The sequence below is a fragment of the Malaclemys terrapin genome, chromosome 8 (genome assembly GCF_027887155.1).
Source record: "Malaclemys terrapin pileata isolate rMalTer1 chromosome 8, rMalTer1.hap1, whole genome shotgun sequence".
NCBI classification, from domain to species: domain Eukaryota; kingdom Metazoa; phylum Chordata; order Testudines; family Emydidae; genus Malaclemys; species Malaclemys terrapin.
In genome coordinates, this window is record NC_071512.1 from 52,828,087 (window position 1) to 52,843,971 (window position 15,885).

The following is a 15,885-nucleotide window of genomic DNA, read 5'->3' on the forward strand; positions in this document are numbered from 1 at the left end:
AAGGAGCGGGACTTTCGGCTCCGGCAACTCCTGATGGAGGCGGCACTTAGTCCGGACGCTCCATCTACAAGTCAGGCTCCGGCACCTAGCACCTCGGTGCGCAGTGCCCCTGCGGCACCGGCTATGACGACCACGCGAGTGGCGTCAGACAAGCCTCCCCGGCACCGGACCTCGTCGGCACCGCAAGCAGTGCCTCGGCGCCGGTCATTATCCCCGGGGCATAAAAAAGCCCATAAGACGGGGACATCCGTGCCGAAGACGCCGGCTCCCCCAGTGCCGGGGGTAGAGCCGCGTCCGCCGGTGGAGCACCGGAAACAGGTGCCTCCAGCACAGTCGACTCCGGCGCCGAGGCCGTTGAGTCCGGTGCAGATAGCGTCTCCACCAAGACCGGCAGTGATACAGTGCCTCCCGTCGACTCCAGAGACCTTCGCGGCGGCGAGAGACTTAATAGCTCTCACGGAGCCGGCACCACCTCAACCACCGGCACCGACTGCACCGTTGACTCGCCCGGTCCAGTCGAGGGGGAAACCTGCCTTGATGCGCCCTCCATCGCAAGGGCTGGAACCTCGGCACCGATCCAGGTCCCGAAGCAGGTCCCCACGCCGCTCGCAGTCCCGGCACCGAATATCGCCTCGGCACCGGTCGTACTCGCGGCCAAGATCTTCTTCGCGGCACCGCTCTACGTCTCGGCACCGCTATGATCGTCGGCACCGATCAACGTCGAGACGTAGTTCTCGGCACCGCTACGGTCGACGATCGACGTCGAGAGGCCGCTCCCGGCACCGGGCATACTCCAGGTCCTCGTCGAGGTCCAGATCCGACTCCCGGCACCGACGAGGTCATCGGCACCGGTCGCGGTCCCGGCACCGATCGCCGGCACCGCGTAGAGATAGATCATCTCCGGACCGGCACCGTGCGGCACCGCAGCCAATCGGAATCGTCTCGACGCTCTCGGCACCGCCGTGGCCATCGAGATCGGAGTCCCACTCCTCGGAGGACCTCTCGAGATCGGCATACCCCCCTCAGGGGCAAGCCGAGGAACAGGACTTGGGCCATTGGCAGGAGATGGCAGAGGACCATTCTCATGGCCCATCTCACTGGTCGTTTTGGACCCCGTGGGCGTACCATCAGGCGCAAGGGGCTCCAATTGCTTCGACCTCTCGCTCCGGTCACTCCATCAGAGGGGCCCCGGAGTCCACCATTTCGCGGCCTCCGCCAGGGGGCATGGAGGCTTCTGTGTCCGCACCACCTGACGCCCTGGACCCAGGCGCAGGTGATGCTCCAGCCCAGGAACAGAGAGACCAGGACCAGCCCTTGGATCCTGTTCCACCGGAGGCATCTTCCTCTTCTTCTCCGGATGAGGCAGTGGCGGGCACATCGTGCACAGGCCCACCTCCAATAGATCTTCGGGCTCACCAGGATCTTCTGCGCAGGATGGCCCGTAATATGGACCTGCAGGCAGAGGAGATAGTGGAGGTGCACGACCCGATCGTGAATATTCTTGGAGCGGATGCCCCATCGAGGGTAGCGTTACCCCTGATCCGCACGATACAAATCAATGCGGATACGATATGGCAAACTCCTGCCTCTATCCCACCCACAGCGAGAGGGGTGGAAAGGAAGTACTTTGTCCCATCTAAGGACTACGGGTACTTGTATACCCACCCCCAACCGTGTTCACTGGTGGTGGAATCAGTGAACGCACGAGAGCGCCACGGCCAGCAGGCTGCAGCGCCTAAATCAAAAGAGGCTAAGCGGCTCGATTTGTTTGGCCGTAAGGTATACTCAGCCGGAGGGCTACAACTTAGAGTGGCAAACCAACAGGCGCTACTGAGCCGCTACAATTTCAACTCCTGGAACTCTATGGGAAAGTTTAAGGAGTTGATTCCCCAAGAGTCCAGGGAAGAGTTAGGGGCCATGGTAGAGGAGGGCAAGAAGGTGGCTCGGACCTCCTTGCAGGCCTCCTTGGACATAGCAGACTCAGCTGCGAGGACCCTGGCTTCGGGTATCGCTATGCGCAGGATCTCCTGGCTTCAGGTTTCGGGTTTGCCTCCGGAGCTGCAGCAAACCCTACAGGATCTGCCCTTTGAGGGACATGGATTGTTCTCGGACAAGACGGACTCTCGCCTGCAGAGCCTCAAGGACTCGAGAACAATCATGCGCTCCCTGGGGATGCATGTTGTGGGCCCTCAGCGCAGACCATTTAGGCCGCAGCCTCAGCGCTTCTACCCCCACCCCCGCCTTGTCAGAGACAAGACTCGGCCCGGAGGCGAGGGCGAGGTGGTAGGAGAAGATGGGCTGGCCCTCAACCCGGTCAGAACCAGGGGCCACCAAGACCACCTTCAGGTCCTAGACAGAACTTTTGAAGGTGCGGTCGAGGACGGCGCCCCAGTCATCCCCCAGGATCCAGCCCCCTCCTTTCAGGATCTCTCCCACTTCCACCGCGCTTGGTCCCTTATAACTTCGGACTGTTGGGTCCTCCGCACGGTGGAGAGGGGATACGCTATCCAGTTTTCTTCTATCTCCCCCTCCCACCCCCCTTCCCCGTCCCTCTTCAGGGACCCTTCTCACGAGCAACTTCTTATACAGGAGGTTTCTACGCTCCTGGCCATGGGGGCCATAGAGGAGGTTCCGATAGAGTTAAGGGGCAGGGGATTTTATTCCCGTTACTTCCTGATCCCCAAGTCCAAAGGAGGTCTGCGGCCCATCTTGGACTTGCGCGGACTCAACAAATTCGTAGTAAAGTTGAAGTTCCGCATGGTCTCTCTGGGGGCCATTATCCCTTCCCTCGATCCTGGAGACTGGTTCGCCGCCCTCGACATGAAAGACGCATACTTTCACATCTCAATTTACCCACCTCACAGACGCTTCCTGCGATTCGTGGTAAACGCGGTGCACTACCAATTTGCAGTCCTTCCCTTCGGCCTATCCTCGGCCCCAAGAGTGTTCACGAAATGTATGGCTGTCGTGGCAGCGTACCTTCGTCGGCAAGGGATACAGGTGTTCCCGTACCTAGACGACTGGCTGGTACGCGGTCGCACCAAGGAGCAAGTTCAAGCTCACGTCCACATAATAGTGCACACGTTCAACGAGTTGGGCATCCTACTCAACAAGGACAAATCCACTCTAGAACCTACCCAGAGAATAGAATTCATAGGCGCAGTTCTAGACTCCAGACGTGCACAAGCCATCCTGCCAGACAACCGATTTGGCACCATCATGAGCCTCATTCAAGGGCTCCAGACGTTCCCAACTACCACGGTGAGGTCGTGCCTTACTCTGCTGGGTCACATGGCTTCCTGCACGTACGTAACCAGGCATGCCAGACTTCGGCTTCGCCCACTCCAGACCTGGGTGTCGTCAATATATCGACCACATCGGGACAGCCTGAACATGGTGGTCACGGTCCCGATCTCGGTCCTGACCTCCCTCACCTGGTGGCTAGATCACAATGTGGTCTGCGAGGGGATGCCATTTCACGCCCCACAACCCTTTCTGCACCTGGTCACAGACGCTTCATCTCTGGGTTGGGGCGCCCATCTCAACGAACACCATACCCAGGGCCTGTGGACTGCACCCCAGCTAGCCCTGCACATCAATGTTCGGGAACTGATGGCGGTGCGCCTGGCGTGCCAGGCATTTCTCAACCTCCTACGTGGCCGATGTGTGTTAGTTCTCATCGACAACACCACGGCCATGTTTTACATCAACAAGCAAGGAGGAGCACGTTCGTCAATTCTATGCCAAGAGGCCATTCGCCTGTGGGACTTCTGCATCGCCCACTCAATCCATCTCACGGCGTCGTTCCTCCCTGGAGTCCAGAACACTCTAGCGGACCGACTCAGCAGGTCCTTCCAGACGCACGAGTGGTCTATCCGTCCGGACATCATACATTCCATCTTCCAAAAGTGGGGGTTTCCCCAGATAGACCTGTTTGCATCTCGAGACAACAGGAAGTGCCACGTGTTCTGCTCCCTACAAGGTCGAGCTCCGGGCTCCCTCTCGGATGCGTTTCTCCTTCCCTGGAAAGACCACCTGTTTTATGCCTTCCCTCCGTTTCCTCTGGTCCACAAGGTACTGCTCAAATTGCGCAGAGACCAGGCACAGGTAATTCTGGTCGCTCCAGCGTGGCCGAGACAACATTGGTACACCACACTGTTGGAACTCTCGGTTCAGACACCGATCCCGCTTCCGTTGTGTCCGGATCTCATCTCTCAGGACCACGGCCGGCTGCGTCACCCCGACCTGCAATCACTCCACCTCACGGCGTGGCTGCTCCATGGTTCACCCAGGCAGAGCAGCAATGCTCGCACTCTGTCCAACAGATTCTGCTGAGCAGTAGGAAGCCCTCAACACGCACCACGTACCTGGCCAAGTGGAAGCGGTTCTCCTGTTGGTGCGAACAACGAGCCATGTCCCCGTTGCAGGCACCCATTCCTCTCATTTTGGAATATCTCCTCTCCCTAAAACAGCAGGGGTTGGCGATATCTTCAATTAGAGTTCACCTGGCCGCTATATCGGCCTTTCACCCAGGGGAACTCGCGTCCTCGGTATTCTCTAACCCGATGGTCGTTAGATTCCTCAAGGGCTTAGACCGGATGTACCCACAACAACGTCAGCCCGTTCAGACGTGGGACCTCAACCTGGTTCTCTCCAAGCTCACAGGTCCTCCATTCGAGCCACTGGCCACCTGTTCACTTTTGGACCTATCCTGGAAGACAGCCTTCCTTGTAGCCATCACCTCAGCAAGGCGCGTTTCTGAACTCAGGGCGCTTACATCTGAGCCCCCTTACACAGTTTTTCATAAGGATAAAGTGCAGCTTCGTCCACATCCTGCCTTTCTCCCTAAGGTGGTTTCTCCTTTTCATATCAACCAGGACATCTTTCTCCCGGTCTTTCATCCCAAACCACATGCCACTCGCCAGGATCAACGTTTGCATTCCCTGGACGTACGAAGGGCCCTGGCCTTCTATATTGACCGCACAAAGCACTTTAGAAAGACGACACAACTCTTCGTTGCAGTGGCCGACCGAATGAAAGGCTCACCGGTCTCCTCACAACGCCTATCCTCCTGGATTACGTCTTGCATCCGGACTTGCTATGACCTGGCAGGTGTCTCAGCACCGCACCTCACCGCTCACTCCACGAGGGCCCAGGCTTCCTCGACGGCTTTCCTGGCACAAGTTCCGATCCAGGACATTTGTAGAGCAGCGGTTTGGTCATCAGTCCACACATTTACAGCTCACTATGCACTAGTGCAGCAGTCCAGAGACGATGCTGCTTTCGGATCAGCGGTTTTGCACACAGCAATATCTCACTCCGACCCCACCACCTAAGTTGGGCTTGGGAGTCACCTAATGGAATGGATATGAGCAAGCACTCGAAGAAGAAAAGACGGTTACTCACCGTTGTAACTGTTGTTCTTCGAGATGTGTTGCTCATATCCATTCCAAACCCGCCCCCCGTCCCCACTGTCGGAGTAGCCGGCAAGAAGGAACTGAGGGGGCGCCGGGTCGGCTGGGGTATATATTCAGCGCCATGAAGGCGCCACTCTAGGGGGCTCCACAGCCGACCCGCCGGTGTTGCTAGGGTAGAAAATCTTCCGACGATCGTGCACGCGGCGCGCACACACCTAATGGAATGGATATGAGCAACACATCTCGAAGAACAACAGTTACAACGGTGAGTAACCGTCTTTTCCCATGGAGTTGCCTAGCCAGTTCCACTCTCTCATGCCCCATGTCCCTCTCCCTTTCAAGGAAGCAGGATTAATCAGAGAGGTCATTGTCTCTCCTGTACGCTCAATGTCCCCGCTCTCAATTTTGGTGCCTGGCCCCATCCCAAACTGGAGCAGCAATTGAAGGGAATATCTTGCTTGGCCCCTGCAGCCTGGGCTGGAGCATGCTCAGTGTGGATGGACTCTGGGGAATTTCACTGCAATCAAGCAACTCTCTATCGAGCATGTGTGAAGTGATTTTTTTCTGAAAAGCTTCTAATTTTGCCAAATTTGGGTGGATTTTCACAGGAATAGCAAAAAGGAGACACCTCCCTAACACAAAGGCCACATCCCTGTTGAATTTCAAATACCTGCTCCAAAGCATGATGACACCACAGCATCTCAAAGAAAAGGTCACTAGAACCTTTAAACATGGGCAAAACATAATTTTCACTCACCTCTTTTCTCAGAAACTGCTGCATTGTTTTTGGCAATTACAATAAAATTTACTTAATTTTCTTAAACTCAGATTATATTGAATGAAGTCTAGATTAGTACAGCTGTGAAATAACTGCCTTAATTAGAAATGTAACTAATTTAGATAATGCAGATTCTCTACGTTTTTCTAATGAAATATTTAAATGAACTCTGAGGTGACATTGGGGGAGTGGTAAAAAAGGAAAGCTGAAGACTGCTTAAAGTCCAATGGAATCCCACAGTAAAAGCCTGACAGAGAAAGTGACACCTGTATCTAGTTCTGAATGACAAAAGGGAAATGGATAGATGAGGTTGATGAGCCAATATCTTTTATTGGACCAACTTCTGATGGTGAGAGAGAGACACTTTGCAGCTATGCAGAGCACTTCAGGTCTGGGAAAGGTACTCAGAGTGTCACAGCTAAATAAAAGATCAAACAGATAGTTTAGCATAAGTAGTTAGCACATATTCTAAGACCATTCGGGCTGAAGTGGCCCTTGCAAAGGAAATATTTTTTCACAGGGGGTGGGGGAATGCACATTCCCAAGATACTGTGACAGCAGCCACAGTTAGAAAAAATAAACTCCTATTTCTGAGAGCAGGATTTTGAGTTCTTTTTTTGAACTCATTAATATTTCCCATGAAATTGCAGTTAGTAACCGATGGAGAAAAACTTCATTTTGTGATTACCATGGCACTCTGTCTCTTTTATTAACACAGGTGTTTGGGTTTTTTTTTTTTAAAGGAAACATTTGTTTCAGGGGAACGCTGTTTGTTCAAAGAAGAATTATCATTAAATCCCATTGTTTCCGACTGAATAAATGTTACATAAGTGTGTTAGCTGATGTTACTTTGTATTTTTCAAGCAAATAATATGCCAACCTGCAATATTTGTAGCCATATTTTTTGTTTTTCCTTATGGCTTATTCTCATGAACCGAAGATGTCTAGAGCACTTCATTAAACGGGTTGGGTTTGGTTTATATGCACTTTGTTAGTCAATACATATATGTTAGGCATAGTGCACACCGCCTTAATATTGTGTTTTATCCAACACGTGGACAGTTATATTAACTGAATTATGTCTTTCCCACAATCCTGTTGATGTCCATTCACTAATGTCAAGATATATAGCCACAATACCTGCAAAGCTGAAGTCAGCTTTGGCACTGGAAAATATGAAACATGTCAAAGACAAGATACATTTGTTCTCTTTCCTGGTACAAGTTGAGAGGTACATTCACGGGAAACTGGTTTGAAATGTAGTATCCAAAACTGAGAGAGAAGTATACATCATGGTGCCAAAAAAACAAGATAAAAAGCTAATTGTTGCTTAGTCTTAGGTGATGTACAGAGTTCTTTTTCTTAGTAAACTACCATGATACAAATATTAGTTCGGGTTAGAGGCGGGGAGTATATTGTGAGCAACTCTTCTGTAAGGTGAACTTCATGCTGTGAGAAACAAGCTTCCCTGAAAGATTCTGTAAAGTAAGAATTCTTTTCTTTCTGCATTGAACTGCATCGTCTTTAGCTGATAAACTTGGCAAGGCTTCACTGTTTGGGCTCTTGAACATTTTTAATATCCAACCACAAGTGTAGTTAAGCAATTGTCTATATTATAGACAGTAACTTTTCAGTTTACCTATGTATTGAAACTAAACATCAAATGAATAGAAATAAAATATTTACAAAAGCCAACACTGGTGAATCATACATACTAATCTACAAAGATTGTGTTTCAGAACTGTAGTGTATTGATTGATGGAGTCTGAATATAGTTTTAATTGAAAGAATCAGCTATTGGTTTGCCAGCCACAATAGTGTTCTGCATAGCAGCTATCCTAGAACTTCACACTCAGCACTTCTTGCTGCCATTGTGCTTTCACAATTAGCTGCTGTTTGATTCACTCTTGGCACTTCTACTTGAAATGCACACTTATCAGTTTTTTTTAATAACAGGTTTTAGCTGTCTGAGAATCACTTACTTCCCTGAAAAAACTGTTAGGGAATCAGTCTTGTTAGATTGCTATCTGGAAATCAGTGCGTACTTCTAATAAATGCCTTTAGTTTAGAAATCTGTGTTTCTATGTTTATATTTAAATCTAATCTACTTCAGTGATTTCTAGAGCATCTATCTTGTAATATCTGGCCATCAGCTTGGACTTCTTTAGAAGCTGAATTTATACTGTTTCCTGGGAGTAGTCTTCCAAGATTTTTAGGGGAGGGTAATGATAATTCAAACTTCAGAAGTCTCCTGGTAAGTAGCTTATAATAACTTTGATATAGTTGGCAATTTTACAGGTCAGATATGAGACTGAAAATTGTAACTAATTTGTCCAAGTTTAGTTACTGTTCCAGCTCCCAACCCTGTGCTTATTCTTCTAGGCCCCACAGTCTCTCTGCCCATAAGATGCTGTTTCTCCTTTGTACTGTTGTTTCTGCTTGCCCAGTTTCAGATCAAGGTAGCTATCAGTCTGTTTATCTAGATTCCAATAAGGTTAAAGTTGTTACAGCTTGTGATAGTTTGTGTCCTACTTTTTTTTTTTTTTTTTTTCAGTAGAATCTAAAGGTAGTACTTCCTGCTGTCACGTTCACCTGCAACGTGCTTCAGAGAGAACTGCAATTCCTTAAGACCTGACCCAAAGCCACTAATATCCAGTGCGGGGCTTTCTGTTAAGACTCTCACTGACTTTAATGGGCTTTGGTTCAGCAGCTCTGTATCCAAAGAGGCTGTGAGTTTATATATATGATGGCAATATGTTATTGCTAGAACTTATAACAGTCTTCAAGTATGTAAAAAGTTGCTATAAAGAAGAGGGTGATAAATTGTTCTCCTTAACCTCTGAGGACAGGGTAAGAAATAATGGGCTCAAATTACAGCAAGGGAGATTTAGGTCAGACATATGGAAAAACTTCCCAACTGTAAGGGAAGTTAAGCACTGGAAGAAATTATTATGGAATCTCCATCACTGGAGGTTTTAAAGAACAGGTTAGACAAACATCTGTCAGGAATGGTCTAGATAATACTTAGTCCTGCCTCAGTGCAGGGGGCTGGACTAGATGACCTACTGAGGTCCCTTCCAGTCCTACATTTCTATGATTATAAGTTCAGAGTTGGCAAATACCATATTTATTTTAAAGAACCCAAGAAAAGTAAAGTACAAGAGTGTTTTTGTGTAAGTGGTTGAGAATGTGAATTTCTGTTCCTTATAATTCCCCAAGATATATTTTGTCCCATAGGACTATGAGGTCATTCAGCTAGAAAGACAGTTAGGTGGAGGTATAATGTGTCTTTACAGCAGATATGCAAGGATGCAATTTAGTCTACAACTCTCACCCTTACTAGGTGTTACAGAGTAAGTTGCTATGCCTGTACTGAGGCAGAACTTTTCTCTCTTTAGTATAATCTTTTATAGGTGTGGAGATGGGATTTTCACAGATATCTTCTTAAGTTATGGTGTATGCTTGTTTACTCTGAAAATGCTTTCTGATTTTTAAATGGTATTTCTCCAACTAAACAAACTCTGTTCTTATAATGGTCAAAATGACAGATTTGAGATATTCACATGATCCTGCATATTTTATATTGTAAAATGTTACAATTTAAAAAAGATATCAGCTCACAACTTCAGGTCCTCGCAGTTTTGTGACTGTTAATATTTGAGACTGATTAATGTAAGAATTGGATTTTAAATAATTTTGTTGAGCAAACTAGTAAATAGTACTATACGTGGGACTGTTCTTTGTTAATACTTGGCAAAGTCAACTTGAGTCTGTGAAACCAAGAAACTCTTTACTGTATTCTGGCTTTTTTGTGTACCTAATTAGTCCTGGAAAGTATGAGTGAAGTAGCAAAAGTCCCTTCCATCCATTTATATCTGGGCCACAAGAGTATCAGCCCAAATTTGCCTTAGCAATACCACTCTTTTCTTGCTTTTGAAGTTGATCTGCATCTGTATATTGGTTGCCTTTCCTCATCTAGGCAACCACAAATGTCCCCAGGCTGCATTTATACAAAGTTTAGAAATAAATTAATATAGTAATTAATGTTAATTTCTTTAGCTGCATCATATTTTCTGAATTTACTATGTAATGCAAACATGTTATACGTGCTGAAATCTGTTCAAGTCATGAACTAATAAAAATGAAAAAAAATTAAATTTTAATGCCTTCTTGGAAACTGAGATTAGATTGTAATTATTTCAAAATGCCAGTTTGGTCACAATTTGCAAAAGGTTGAGAAAATATGTATTTAATATATTCTAGTAAAACTTTTTTTTTAATTTTTACCTATTTTGCTGATTGAGTTTTCAAGTGATCAAGAATGATTTTCCTATTCAGTACCATGCATACCATAGATAGCACTGCCTGCCTGCTACATGTGTTGAGTACAAAGACAAATAGAAAAGACATGAGCACTGTGGAATTTACTCATGCATTTATAAGAGTGTTTGTGTTATAAGAATTGTATTTTGTTTTTATTGTGCTAAGAAAACATTTCTCCTAAATGCTTTGATGGGAAGCAGGATACACATGTCCTGTAAAAAACAGTCTACATTATTAGCAACTATTTTATGTTAAATTCACAACTTCATGTGGAAATTACTCTTATTGTTTATTTGCAACCAAATATATTTCTGCTGGCAAAACTAGAGTTTCTCTCCAATTTTCTGTCTCCTATTTTGGGGTGCAAACACATTGTGTGTGTAAATGTTAAAACAATAACAATGTAAGATCAGATATACATTGAAAGTAATCTTATAATGAGTTTTTAAAAAACTATTAAATAACTGAAAATGAATTCATTTTCACATTAAAATAAGACAAATAGTTTGTTTTACATATTTACATTTAAAGGTTGAACTGATCTGAAGAAACTTGTACTGTAACCTAAGAACTATTTTAATCATTTTAATGGCTGCAATTAATGCAAAATGTGTAGGGCTTTAATGAAGATAAATATTTATTGCAAATGTTTAAACCCTTGTGTGTTTTGTGAATTATTAGAAGCTTTATATTTAACACATACTGTATCACAGTGAGAAAGTTTAAAAAACAAAAACCCAAAACACTTGTAGCACTGCATTTTGCAGGGCTAAATTGTGCAAAATAAGAGTTTAAATGTAACTTTTTCCCCCCCCTGGAGCTCAAGCACTGAAAAGTTTTATATTTGATCACTTGAGATAGTGGGGTATGGTGTTTTTTTTTTCAGTCAATGGGTCTGATCATCATCTGAACTGCTTTCAGGGAATAAGAACCTCCTCTGTACTCAGCCCAAAAAATCCCATCTTGATATTTGCTTCTGTAATGACCTCCTCTGTACCACACTCCATTAAGGTTAGAATGTGCGCAAGCATTGTACCACCAGCCTCCTTTGTGAAAATGGGCACAATTTCCTGTTGGGAGAGAATAAAATAAGTGAAACATCAGCACTTCAGAGGGGAAATGATAGACCAGGGGTTCTCAAACTTTTTTATGCTATCGACTACATATTAACAGAGTGATTGTCTTGCTAGCCACTTTGTCTCCCATTAGTGATCAGATGGATAACTTCTCCTTCCACTTACAACTCTCTAAACTCCATTGCAACTGCAAACTGCAGTTCACAGAAGATTGCCGGTAATCTGAGGAGAGCTGGGCTGGTCACATGGGGCTGGCTCTCCTCTTTGATTTCAGCTGCTTAATTATATTGAAAGAAACTAAAAACATACTTTATGTAAGCAATTGTTAAGAATATCTGCTTTAAACTGTTCAGAAGTACTTTAGCGGGAACAATGTGACTTGTGTCTTAAGTTTCAATTTCAGTGATTTGTGTGAAGTTTACCTTAAGAAGAGAGATGGTGGTCAGTCTTCTCCGAAGTTTTAAAAGTAACAATATTAACAAAGTAGCAATTGTTTTAAGTCGTCATTATTTTTAAAATGCTACCTACGTTCAGGGCCAAAACTGGACAATGAGTGGTGCCGTAACACGGTATGTTTTTCTATGGGTCATTTTCAGTTTTTAATCTAGGGTTACCATTCGTCCAGATTTACCCGGACATGTCCTCCTTTTTGCGCTAAAAATAGCGTCCGGGGGGAATTTGTAAAGCACTCAAAATGTCCGGGATTTCCCCCCTCCCCCGGCAGAGCAGAGCGAGCGGCTGGGAGGGCTGCAGGGAAGTCACGGGCTGGACTCCGGAGCAGCTGTAGAGGAGCTCCGCCCTGCATTCTGAGCCGGCAGCTCTCCCCTGCAGCCTGGCTCCGGCAGCACTGTGCAAGGCCAGGGACCGGGTTTTGTTGTGCTGGGGAACGCAGCCACGTGTCCGGCTCGCACAGAGCCCAACACCCTGTTCTGAGCAGCAGGGTAAGGGGGCCAGGGGGCAGGAGAAGGGGCAGGGAGGTTCTGGAGGGGGCAGTCAAGAAATGGGGGGGGTCGGGAGTTCATGGGGGGGCTTTTTGGGGGGAGTGGAGAAAGTTTTGGGCAGTCAGGGTACAGGTAGGGGGTAGGGTCCTGGGGGGCAGTTGGGGGGGGTCTTAGGAGGGGGCAGTTAGGGGACAATGCACAGGGAGTCTTAGGTAGGGGGTGGGGTTCTGGAGGGCAGTTAGGAGCAGGGGTCCCAGGAGGGAGCAGTCAGGGGACAAGGAGCGGGGAGGGGTGGGGGGTTGGGAGTTCTGGGGGGGAGCTGTCGGGGCAGGAGTGGGGAGAGGGATCGGAGCAGTCAGGGGACAGGGAGCAGAGGGGTTTAGATGGGTTGGGAGTTCGGGGGGGGGGGCTGTCAGGGGGTGGGGAGTGGTTGGATGGGGCGTGGGAGTCCCGGGGGTGTGGATAAGGGTTGGGGCAGTCAGGGGACAAGAGGCAGGGAGGCTTAGATAGGGGGTGGAGTCCTGGGGGGCAGTTAGGGGCGCAGGGGTCCCAGGAGGGGGCAGTCAGGGGACAAGGAACGGGGGGAGGGTTGGGGGTTCTGGGGGGGGGCGGGAAGTGGGAGGGGCAGGGGCGGGGCTAGGGCGGGGCTCCTCCTGTCCTCTTTTTTGCTTGCTGAAATATGGTAACGCTATTTAATCAAGAATTTTATATTATTATTAGAGCTTTTTATCATTAAAGGGGCATCATCAAAAAGAATAATATTTTGTCTGAAAATGTTGTACTTGTTATAGATACAAGTAACATGCAAGGCCCTGATCCTACAAAGACTTCTTCAGGTACTTCATTTTATTCACCTGGGACTACTGAGTGATTCAAGTTAAGCACATGTATAAATCTCTGCAGAACTGGGGCATAACATTGCTAGTAGTGAAACCGATGAGAGAAAATAGTATTCTCTATTTTTTCCAGTTTGTTTACGCTTTGTATTTTGGTTTCACTGTTTCCCATATATAATCAGTTGGTTTCTCTCTTGCCAAAAAGACCCTTAAAAATATAAGGGGACAGAAAAACTGTTTTAAGTATTTTTAAAGGTATTTTTTAAAAGGACACAATGTTACATTAGCTGAATTGGGAATTTCTTAACTAGTCAGTTTAAAAATATCTAAGTTAACAAGGTCCCTTTGAGAAGTGCAAATAATGCTAGCATCAAAAGCTGCTATGAGACTCCCTAATCCATAGAAAAATAGCGTTTTCCAGATTGCTAACCAAAAGAGTGCTTAAAGAGACACAATCAGTTTGAAATCTAATCTATTTTAAAAACACTAGTTAAAAGTAGTGTATCTCTGGCAATTTTTGAGTCTTTATAATTGAATTACAGCACCTAGCACAGTGAGGCTGTAATCTTTTTTTTTTTTTTTGGGGGGGGGGGAGGGTATCTTGGCCCCACTTTAATGCAAATAATATTCCTATTTCAAAAAATATTTTTTTCTCTCCATTTTCCTACATTTCAGTGTAGGAAAACTCACAAAAAGAGAGAACTGACTGTGCAGGAGAATCAATAAAGCTGACTTGCAAAATGCACAAAAAAGAGAGATATTTCTTCTCTCTCAATCTTTTGGTTGTAGCAATATTAGATGTTAACTGGTAATAATAAGTACTACAACATTTTCAGATAGAAGTGTCCCTGTAAGATAATGGCTATGTAAAAATTTGTTTATTAACATGCATAATTAAAAAGGAAAGGAAAGAGTCTATGATTTTCTCACATGCTGGTAAAAACTCAAGAAGTTTGCTCCTTTGCAGGATTGCACTGGGCCTATACACAACTAAAATCCCACTAATGCCTCAAAAGAAGGCTTAGATGTGTAGTAAGTTATGTAAAGGCCTACTGCTAACCCTCTGGATCAAGTTTCACCAAGAAAGACAAATTACATGATTTCTGAGAATAACAGCAAAGGTCTTATGTGGAATAGAAGAAACACATAGCTTATTCAGTCATCTTACCCCTACTGAAGTTGACTGAATTAAAATAACTAAGTCCCCAGTTGTGCAACAGGCTCCATGCAGATGCATGGTTCTGCCTACATGGAATAATTTACGGGATTGAGGTCTATACTGGGATCATTTACAACTGAGTGGATTAACTGACACATTGCCTATAAGAAAAATTCATCTTCATAAGATTTCTTTAAATTATTCTGGAGCACGAACTGTATTATTTCTTGAAACAGTTATATATGAATAAGGTGGCACTACCAATGGAATCTGTTGCACTGAGCAGCTTTTTCCTATGTATAACATCATTAAAATTCCCTTACCTGTGTATGTATCTCTATCTCTGTCCAGTGTTGTAAATTGTTTTCCATTGTGCCATATCATGGAATCCCCTGCATTTCCCTGGTAAGTTCCCAGACGCAGCCTATAGAATTCACTTTCAGGCTCCAGGCGAAAACTGCTGTATTCTGCATAGACTTTCTTATTACTCCAGTCTTCTAGTTCAATCAATAGCCTATAATTGTCCTGATTGGTAAGCATGTAAATATTTTCTAGTCCCAGCCAGTACTCTCCATCAACATTTCCAAATCCTTTCTGTACAAAGAAAACCAGAATATGAGGTTAAATCTACTGGCTTTTCTGAATCTATTGAATGAAGACATTTACCAGTAATAGTAGTAGTAGTAGTCTATCCCAGTAGAATGTGTATCTAAACTAAAAACTGTTAGGCTTTTAAACTTCTGCTCCACCCTTTCAATTAGTTCCTTTGGGCTAGATTCTGTCACCTTTTCTCAATCTAAGTAGTACTCCACTCCATGAGTAGTCTCACTGATCTCAATGGGACTACTGGCAGTGTAATGTATTACTCAGCATGAGTGAAGGTGTCAGAATCTGATCTTTTGCACCTTTGATTCCCATGATGTGCTTTTTGGAACAATATTTTCTGTGGCACAACAAATGTCCATGAAGATCGTATGAGTAACCCATTACAATGAAGTACTTTGAGGCACAGAAGATAATTATAGATGAGTAAGCCAATACTCAAGATGCATAACTTTTTTGTACCTTTTACAAGGTAGAATGGCATTTCACTATATATGTAATTAGACAATCCATCTGTGTACTCTAGATTTCAGTTCTAGTAAATTCAGTGAAGACTATTGGTCTTGAATCACAGACTGCTGGTATGATACCTTTTTGCTAATATTTGCAAGCCATTGTTTCCTTTCCCTAAGAAAATATCCACTTTAGTATCAATGTATAAAGTGTTTGGAGTTGTAAATAAAATACTTATTATTTTTCTTTTAATTATGTGGTGTTTAGTAGGATTACAAATTCTTTTCCTCCATAAAACG

General features: G+C 45.5%; 2 protein-coding genes across 5 annotated transcripts in view; one reads left to right on the top strand and one right to left on the bottom strand.

Moving 5' to 3' along the window:
• Window positions 1-15,885, top strand: part of RALGPS2 (Ral GEF with PH domain and SH3 binding motif 2) — a 287,833-nt gene that overhangs the window by 157,093 nt on the left and 114,855 nt on the right. The window lies entirely within an intron of this gene.
• Window positions 10,795-15,885, bottom strand: part of ANGPTL1 (angiopoietin like 1) — a 38,781-nt gene continuing 33,690 nt past the window's right edge. The window contains exons 4-5 of the mRNA XM_054038034.1: window positions 14,854-15,124; window positions 10,795-11,588 (exon numbers count right to left, since the gene is read on the bottom strand). Of these exons, the coding sequence (XP_053894009.1) occupies window positions 11,401-11,588; window positions 14,854-15,124 (459 nt within the window). The 3' untranslated portion in view covers window positions 10,795-11,400. The remainder of the gene's footprint in view (window positions 11,589-14,853; window positions 15,125-15,885) is intronic.